The sequence below is a fragment of the Siphateles boraxobius genome, unplaced genomic scaffold (assembly GCF_051911475.1).
Source record: "Siphateles boraxobius isolate OS27281-9 unplaced genomic scaffold, OSU_SipBor_1 41, whole genome shotgun sequence".
Taxonomy (NCBI): domain Eukaryota; kingdom Metazoa; phylum Chordata; class Actinopteri; order Cypriniformes; family Leuciscidae; genus Siphateles; species Siphateles boraxobius.
In genome coordinates, this window is record NW_027509042.1 from 18,500,890 (window position 1) to 18,510,770 (window position 9,881).

At 36.4% G+C, this 9,881-nt stretch overlaps 1 protein-coding gene across 1 annotated transcript; it reads left to right on the forward strand.

Moving 5' to 3' along the window:
- The first annotated feature begins 886 nt into the window (after window positions 1–886).
- dpt (dermatopontin) lies at window positions 887–9,376 on the forward strand. The gene is made up of 4 exons (XM_077198847.1): window positions 887–1,422; window positions 7,248–7,373; window positions 8,403–8,510; window positions 8,710–9,376. Exons 1-4 carry the CDS (start codon window positions 1,133–1,135, stop codon window positions 8,774–8,776), a joined length of 591 nt encoding a protein of 196 aa, XP_077054962.1. The 5' UTR covers window positions 887–1,132; the 3' UTR covers window positions 8,777–9,376.
- The last annotated feature ends 505 nt before the right edge of the window (window positions 9,377–9,881 follow it).

Below are 9,881 nucleotides of genomic sequence, written 5' to 3' on the forward strand. Positions count from 1 at the left end.
TGAAAATACAATTATTAAACACATTTTAGATGTGCTTATAAATCAAGAATAAAGCATTTATAGCTGTATTTATAAACTGCTTGTTAATGTTAATTAATGCTTTATAAATTATAAATTAACTGTTTACTAATGCTTAACTAATGATTAATAGTGTGCAGTTATTATGAAGTGTGACCTAACACTTTATTTAACAGTATCTTTGTTACACGTTACACATATGTAATTAGATGCAACTAAACCCTAATCCTAATCTTTACACTCTGTTGTTAATTGATATTACAACGTAAATGTATAATTACGCTGTTATTAAGAAACCAAGAGTAACCAAGGTATGCATATAAGTACTGGTCATCTGTCCAGGGCATTTCTCTGCCTATGGCCCAAGACCGTGGGATAGTCTTCAGTATCCTTGCAGACAGTTTGGAAAATGGTTGGGCGAAGATTATTCTTAATTCAATTGTAACCATATTGTTGTATGGTAACCATATTGTTGTCAACTGTAACCATATTGTTGTAACCCTATTGTTACAGTTGTGGTTACAGTTTGTTACCCTATGTGAATGTGAAATAAATTTTGTTAAAAAAAAAGTATTTATAAAATTACTTTGTGCGGTAATGCCTAAAAGAACTGGTCAAATATATTATTAAATGATACATGAATCTGAATTAATTTGGTTATAGCCTATAATGAAGTAATTCTTAAAGATTCAGATCAGCTAGAAAAGTTATTTGAGGTAACAACTATCCATATTTACTTTTTACAGTATATATTATTGAAAAGAACACATTGTCTTAGTCCAAATTTCATGGAAAAGTTCCACACTCCATCACACCGTTTAACACAAGGAATGATGGATTGAAAAAAAAAACCTTTCCGTTTACACAAACATTTGGCCAAAAAGTGAGATTTTTCTTTAAGACATCCAGCTTAGGGTCTACGGCAGAGTTTGTGAGGAGGCTGGAAACATCGTCCTTAACCATACAAGAAAAAGTTCAATCCCTGACCATAACTGTCTGCTTATTTAGAAAATTATCACCCCTGGATCGGGACACAGAACATCTGGACAGCACATCCCAGAGAGCCTTTAAGACGGAGGAAGCGTTGAGAGGTTCCACAGAGTTTCACTTCAGGATGAGCTCAGCATATGTTCTGAAGGCTCTGTGCCTGCTGATGCTTTTCTCCACGGTCAGTTCTCAGCAGGGCTACATGTATGAAACCGGTGAGGATTGGGTGAATACCTGGCGCCAGGGCTTCAACTTTCAGTGTCCCCATGGTGAGGCATTAGTGGCAATCAAGAGTTACTTCAGTGAGAAAGAAGGCTCGGACCGCCTGTGGAACTTTGAGTGCCAGAGAACTCCCTACGACTGGGGAGAGCCTAGCGAATGCTGGTGGGACGATATCAACAGAGCCGGGATGGAATGGTATGTCTGTATGTATGTGGATGCCAGTGTCCTGTCAAACACAGGTCTATGTAGTTCTAATGCTAATGTACAAAACACATTTGTGAGTATGTTTTAATAACATTCACTGTAGAAGAAAAGACGATGAAAGTCAGTTTAATTTTTAAAATGTGTTATATATATATATATATATATACATAGAGAATATACAGTATATGGAACTAAACAGAATATTTTTGGCTTGTTAAAAGAACTGTAATAATGCAAAAATGCCTCTTTATGAATTAAAATGATTATTTTAGAACTTTGCAGAGTTTCAAGTGTCCCAGTCAATACTTATAAATGAATGAAAGACATTAGATAAGGAACAGTTCATCAGTTTAAGCGCTTATTTTAGTTTTTGATTGTAACCATTTTTGATAGAATAATTTTTGATATTTTGCTACACAGATATCTCAAATATGTTGTTTGGTATAATAACATTTAGAAAAGACAATGAAATGACACCCAGGTTTATTATAATTAATATAATTTTTAAACGGTGTGTTTAATATTATAGAGAATATAGATGATTTTTTTCTTTTTTTTTGCACAGTGTCCAGGGAATAAACATAAATTAATGAAAGATGGATTTATAAGAAACAGTTAATTTACAGTTAATTTTTGACGCTACATAGATATCCCTTGTGTTGCAAATATTTTTCTGATGACTCCTTAAAAAGTTTTGGTTTGTGTGTGCTTGGTTTATATTAAGCAAAGTGGAGAGCTCTCTTGCATCTATGATTAGACTCAGATGTGAATGTTTACTGAAAGCACTAGCTAATGCTAGCTTTCAGTGTTGAGTGCTTGCTTTGACAACATCATGATAATTTGGAAACAATGAAAGTTTCTTAAATAGGACTGGAGAGAGACAAGCAGATGTTTGGGCCAATCCAGATTTCATAAGTATCATTTAATCCTTGCCTCAAGTCAGCTGTTCTCAAAAAACCATAAGCCACAGAAGAGATATAATGGCAACACTTAAGTTAAAGAGCCTTGTTTACTGCCTAAATGAAACCTTAACAATCTGCCTCAAATATACCTCAAACATGTTTGAATGCACATTTGTGAATCACTTCAGTACTATGACATCTTATTTATAAAATCACCATGGCATTCCAAATTTAAGTTGTGTTATATGTTGTATTAAATGTTGTACTTTGGGTTTATTGTTCCCATCACAGCAGAACATCTTGGCATGTTATTATTTCTTCTTCTCTTCTAATGAACTGTCATGTGGCCCATCCATACACGCTATTTCAATTATAGTGCCAATATCTGACATATTTCTTGGATAAACTTTACAGACACACACAAAAGCATTCCAAAGGAATATGAATGAGAAATAGAATGTTGAAGTGTCATTTAACTTGATAATATAAATTAAACAACAAAGTGTCTGTCAGCCAGCTTTCATCCAGGACCAGGAAGCACAAACATTGAAATGGAGAAATTAGACTAAATTATTTGGTGCAAAGAGCACAGCCATTATAAAAAGTGATTGTGATGATAAACAGGGCTTGACATTAAAGCTTGACAGCTGTCACATTGATGTCAAAATAATGTCCAGGATATTGCAAACAATAAAACATCACAGTCTCTCATAGTACGTGCAGTTCTGACTGTCGATTACAACTAAACCAACTTAACGAAATGTTCGATGCAGTATTCTCTCGTTTTCGCCAGGTTTACAGAGACACTATAACTTCTCAGGGTGAAATCTGACCAATGATTTCACCCTATTGCTTGAACCGTACTGAACAGTATAAGCTTTGTTGTTTTGAACACATTCAGGACAAACTTTCCCAGAAATAATAAGCTAATTCTGTACTCACAGTGCTGCAATGCCATGAATGGATGTTTTGATATTTAATAGCTGCTGCCTTGATATAAAAACATAAAGCACAAACAGAATGGATATTTTGATATTTAATAGCTGCTGCCTTGATATAAAAACATAAAGCACTAACAGAAGGTAAACACAAGCAAAAGCATATTGTGCACTAGTTTAAACATTATAGTGTCTACTTTCCTTGTCACACACCTTTGACATGCTGCTTTGGAACAATAAATATTGTGAAAATATCTTTTTGTCTAGAACTTACTCACGTGTTTGACAATGCAATAGTCTTTCCTGCATCTAGAGTCTGGTTGGCCACAGGAACGTGAATGTTTGCCCAGAACAGTCCAACATGAAAAATGATTCAGAGCCCTGTCATGTTTTCCCCTCTACTACAATAAGCATAATGTCTTGATGTGACATGGTTGCCTTATTTCTTTCTCTATTTTGTTCTAATTATGTGATGTGTGGTGTAACACCATAAATTTCACAGTAACTTAATAGCATGGCTATTACTATGACTTACAATCCACGTAATTCTCACAACAAAAGTGACCCTATTTTACCAGTTCTCCAGCTTGGAAAAGTGTGGTTGCTGCAATAAGTCTCTGAGGGCATCTGAGGGAAACAGCGCCAAGGGCCATTCAGTGTTCCAAGTTCTCTCTCCCTACCCCAAAAGCAATGCGAGAATTGTTTCCAGAGGGTTAATTAGAATCAGTATAGTTTTTCCCTGATCTACTGCCCACCTTGTGAGATTTCCTTAGTGCCAGTGACCTCAGCACCCTGTCTGCTGCTCACTGCTAGCACTTTGTGAGGGAATACTGTCTGCCAATCTTACTGCATGCTGGGAATTTCTCAAGCATGCTCAATAAATCATATTATGCAGTCTTATGCTCTTTATTTCACAAGTTTTGGTCTGCTAGCCATGCCCAAAATATATTGGTAATAAAGATAAAATATGTTTACATGCATTTACTTTCAATTAAATTTTTAGTTACTTATATTTCTTGATATGCATTTGGCTATTTTAAATATAGTTTATAATTTAAAAAATATAAATATATTTATATTGGCCAAAATATATTTAAAAAGTCAATTTTGCATTTTCCCAAATCCAAAAGGTAATTTCTTGCCACTTGAAGTACATTTTACATACATTTTAACATTTGACGGTTTAATCAAAATATTCTTTCAATTTCTATATAAATGAATTTAAAAAATATTTATTTTTGCCATATACACAGTTTTAGCCGGCCTTACCCTGTAACTTGGACATTCATCTGGATGGAGAATCAGTTTTAATTTACATAAGTTTTAAATTACATAATCTGGATATGTACCTCTAAATCAAGAACTGTCCTTTAAGAGTATCTTCTTTTTTGTCTCCCTCTTCACATCTGGAGCCAGTTGCACCAACAGGGCTTTACTAAGCCTGGTCCTAACTGCTAAGTAGGTCTTAGTTAAGACCAGTCTTTAGAGTTGACCTAACGTCGGTTGCACCAACCAAATTTAAGCCTAGGCTTAACTACGCCTGGTTTTAGCGATGTGCGCTCCTGTGAATGGCCACGGAACTATAGCGGTTGCCTAGCAGCGTGCGGTTTAACTATAGCGGTTTGCTGGAGTTACGTTGTAAACTATCTTCCGGTGTTTCATCACCGCAGACTAGGCCTCAGTGGGGAGGTGAGCAGATCGCGGAAGGTGACGGCTCAGTGCCAGTGATACTCTGCGGATGGCCTGACATGCGGTGGATTTGTGGACATTAATCATGTCTCCAACAGTGTTTTGAAACGCACCATTTGCATAAAAACGTAGCATTATTAACAGCTGTAATGCCGGTGTCAATGCGGCGTTGTGGTTCGACACAAACTGTAAGTCGGGTGACAGCTCTTCAACAAGTTCAACAAGTTCATATACATTTCTCCGACAGATTCGAAACCTCTCAATCAGCTCCTCATCATTGTAAATGTCCAATGGATTGCTTCTAACTCTCTCCCGTCTAAAAGCCCGCTCATTGTAAAGTCTGTATAAGTCTTTACTGCTGAGTTATCAAGTGGTTACTATAGAAACTTGCCTAGATTTTGACTTTACGCCTGCTACTGACTAGACGTAAGATTTACGCACAATCTTAACGTGAAGAGGACTTAAGCCTGGATGGTGCAACTGTCGTAACTATTAGGTCGGACTTAGAATGCTAAGTTAAGACCTACTTACCTTAAGACCAGGCGTAAGCCCTGTTGGTGCAACTGGCTCCAGATTTGCACTAAGGCATAGATGACATTCTACTGGGAGAAGGCTCTAGCCTACTTCATATTGGTGGAATGGTTGCCCATTGCGTTAGTGTTGCTATGACAAAAGTCTGATACTGCTGGTGGCTGGGAAGCAGTGCAGAGCTCATGATTGTGTCCCTGTTGTGATGACAACAGTTTGTATGGGCCACAAACAAGTAGTATTTACAAACCTGTATTTACAGAAAACCTTAAAATCTCACTGTCTCCTCAGGGGTGACATTTGCTGAGTTAACAAACTTGAATGAAAAGCAATTTAAGTTTTCTAACTATTGACTAGTCAAATCAATTTAGAATTGCTTGTAATGACATGTAAACTCCTTTAGCTTACTAGTCAAGACAGGTAATCATCTACTGTAACAAACATTAATGTGCTATTCAATTTGCTATTCATAGTCAAAACTCAAAGTTTATCATACCTGTGGAAGTTTAGGGTGAAATGTGCTATAAAAAAATATTATGGGTGATGCATGAAAAGTTATAAAATGGTTAGTTCCGGCCCTTGAATAAGATTAGTCTAGACTAGAGCATTACAAAGAGTCTGATATAGGACCCTGATAGACTGGGGCTGCGTTCGAAATCGCATACACTCTTGAGTAGTATGTAATATGGTAATATAGTATAAAACAGTATGTATGTAAATAATCCCACTTTAGCATAGTTTGAGCTTGCAGTTTAATAATCATTTGAAACTTAGCAAACTGGCAGCTCCAGTATAATGAAAAGTTTAATCTTAAACTCTGTTATGGAAACTAGCATGTTTAAATAATTAAACCATTTAATAATCAATTAAGAAGGGATTTATACCTGTCTGATATTACGCTGTACCCTCATTGGACCAGTGATTTGGAAAATGGATGTAAAGTGCTGTAAACACTACAGGGAAACGCCCACCGAACCCGACACAGAAATAAGCTTGCTGTGAAAACAGTTGTGTGAGCTTAATCTCGCGACCACTCGCTGATCACGCTGTCACACCAACACTGAAGAGAGAGTTTAAAGGAGTCTCCAACACAGTAGCAATCTTGTAGATTCAGAAGACAAACAGAAGCTTGATTCCGAAGTGAAAGACAATAAGTGCGTGCACTCGCTTCCTGTTTATACCCGCGCTGCGGAGCAGGGCCCGTGACTCAATTCACGTACGCCAACGTTCATTGGCTCATTCTGTAGACACTAGAATATGATAGGGCTCCCTGAAGTGATCCAAATTACGTCGTTACGTCTAACGTGAGCGACTGATAGGGAACTCACTTGAAGTATTACTGTTTTTTTTTTCCTGAATACCGCAACGGCCTGCAGTCAAATAACTCTGATATTTGGAACCTGTGGAAAGTTCTAAAGATTAATTTTAAGATCCTCATTTAAAGCCCTGCAAAATGGAACAAATGGATCCAGACAAAGGGGCATAACTTCATGCATGTTTGTCAGGCACATTTTGCTCTTGCTGTTTTAGACAGCCCTTTGGTATAAACAGGAAGATGCACACAATACAAGGTAAATTAGCTAATAGCAGGCACACCTCACAGGACCACATGCCACATTTGAGACAGGTTCTTTGAATCCACGGAATACACAAATATTCCAAAGCTTTGTTTTGAAGGACTCATATTCATGTAACAAATAACAGATGTCTATTGTTCAGCATTCGCTCTATATAAAAAACATATTTGTACTGTCTACAGGTCCTCAGTTTGCACTAACAATGGGCTGGTTGCTGGCATTCAAAGTAAGTACTTTGAAGCGGTTCTGGATCGAGAATGGCAGTTCTACTGCTGTCGATATGCCCGCAGATGCCCGTATTCCTGCTGGTGAGTCTTTTAACACCAAATGGGGATCTAATCATACAAGTTAGGTGAATGTGATTTCACCAAAAAGAACATGTTCCTGGATCAAATCCTTGTTGGAACAACTTTCCAATCAACCAATCTCGGGTGTGTTTCCCAAAAGCATCGTTAGCCAACTATGTTCTCAAGTTCCGTTGTTATCAGCGTAGTTCAATGAGTCTGTGTTTCCCAAAACCATCGTTCCAACGAACATTCGCAAACAGCATCACAAAGTTGAGAGGTTGAAATGACAGCTCTTGACCTGTAGTTAGAAGCATAGTTTCCTGTTTGCATGACATTTTGACTTAATAAATACTTGTCTTGAGCAAAATAAGCATGCTAACATTCAGTACAACCTGTGTCTCTTATTTAGAATACATACAAATGTCATTTACGTCTTTTAGTTTGTCAAGAGTTTTAAAGTGTCGTTTTTGAAGACTACTCATGTGCGAATGTGCTCTAGAAAGGAAGAACGAGCCTATGATTGAATCTGGAAATTTTTACAACAATTTACAACAATATGATTTCGGGAAACAGTCGTGACTAGCTAGTTGATTTATTCAACGATGCATCGTACTATGGGAGTTAACCAGCAAGTTACGTCGTTGTACGGGAAACGCACCCCACATTTGTTTGTTTACAGTTTAGGTCAAGTTTAGGCTTACAACCAGAGTTAGATTCTTCTACATTAGAGTTATTCACCAATCATTTCCCTCTGATTTTAGGGATAAGTTATGGGTATGGTTAGGTTTAGGGGTAGGGATAGGATTAAGACAAAATTTTCAGACAGAAATATTGTTCCAGGATCAGCAAAATATATTGATCCAGAACATGCTTTACTTGGCAAAATCATGGTTACTAAAAAACCTCTACACGTACACACCACAGGTTATTCACTACAATAGATATTAGGATTATTTGTCCTCTGGTAATTAGATTAAAACTGCACAATAGAATGACTTTCAGATCATTTATAACCTTCCTTTTAATTGCATTTTCATGGTTTATGCACAGGAAGACGTCTGATGTTCCAGAGTACCACAGAGAAGAGGGAGAGATGGTAACTCCCAGTTACGGCTACTTCATAAGGGGGGCTCAAACTACTTTCAGTGGTGTACTGAGGTTTGTGAACACTTCATCTGCTTTTGCACTTTGAGCTGGAGGTTTTGTCTGTAATGCATTTATGTCAAAATAACATGTTAATAACATAACATTTTTATAACAGATGCATGCATTATTTTATTGGCTGTTAATGCATTCAAAATTGTTTTCCTTATGTGGGAGCTAAGCCTGTTTTTTTTTTTTTTGCAATGCTTTGCAGGGATCGCCAGTGGAAGTACATCTTGTGCCGAATGACAGACTTTGATTGTCAATTTAAAAACTTCTAGACTGCATGTATCACTTAATGTCCTTATCGACACATTTATGCTAAATGTCTCCACAAGAGCAATTAATATAGCACTCACAGACAACATATATGACATTCTCCATTTGTTTTATTAGCTTAACAGTTTAAAATGATTGTTTTACTCTCTCTGTAAGTGAGCATGGACTGCCATTTTCTCATATTTTGCAGTTATTTCTATGTTTACAAATAATTTGTAATCATTTTAAAATATAAAATATCCAACAAAAAGGAACAAAAACATTTTTATATTGTTGTGTTTTATGTATAAGCTGCATATATATATGTTATGCAACCATGTAATAAAACTGCATGTTAACAGTAGTTTGAACACTTTGAGTATCACTCAACACTTATAGCAGTGTAACAGTTTACATTACATTACCACACTAAAAACACCTTTGCTGAAAATGTAAAATATTGCTATCAATTTTGCAATGCATTTTTGAATGGTTGTTGAAGAAGTTCAAAAGACTATTTTGGTAAAATTTTAAATCAAGGTCTCAACCACTCAGATGAAGCCTTAAAACATACTGAATTCTTTGGAAGAAAAAAAAAACAAATAAAGCGAGGGTTTCTCCCATGGTCTGCTTGTTTTTTCCCCCTGAATTGTGCAACACTCATGACGGTTGTTTACCTCTTTATCCTTTCTACATCTGTTTTCTGCTTTGCTTGAACAAGTTACTTACTTCTCCAATGGATCTGGCAAGATTACATTGGATCTCTGTGTATATGTGTAAATGTGCACAGATGTAGCCTATTTGTAGGTGTTTATGAACGGCCTACTTAATACATCATCTACCTCTTTTTGAGCTATGAGAGTGTATGAGAAATTCCTGCAGTAATTTAACATAGCTTGAGTCTTATGAGTTGGTTCTTTCAATGAATAATTTAAAAAGACAAATTGTCTGCTTGAATCAGTCTGACAAATCCTTTACTGAACTGAATTAACATCTCACTCAGTTAATGAACTATATACTATTGTTATTTTTAGTGATGTCTGCATTGAAAATGTTATACACATTACTACTCCAAAGAATGGGCTCAATGAGATTGTTTTTTAAAAGTATGTTACACTCACCAAAAAT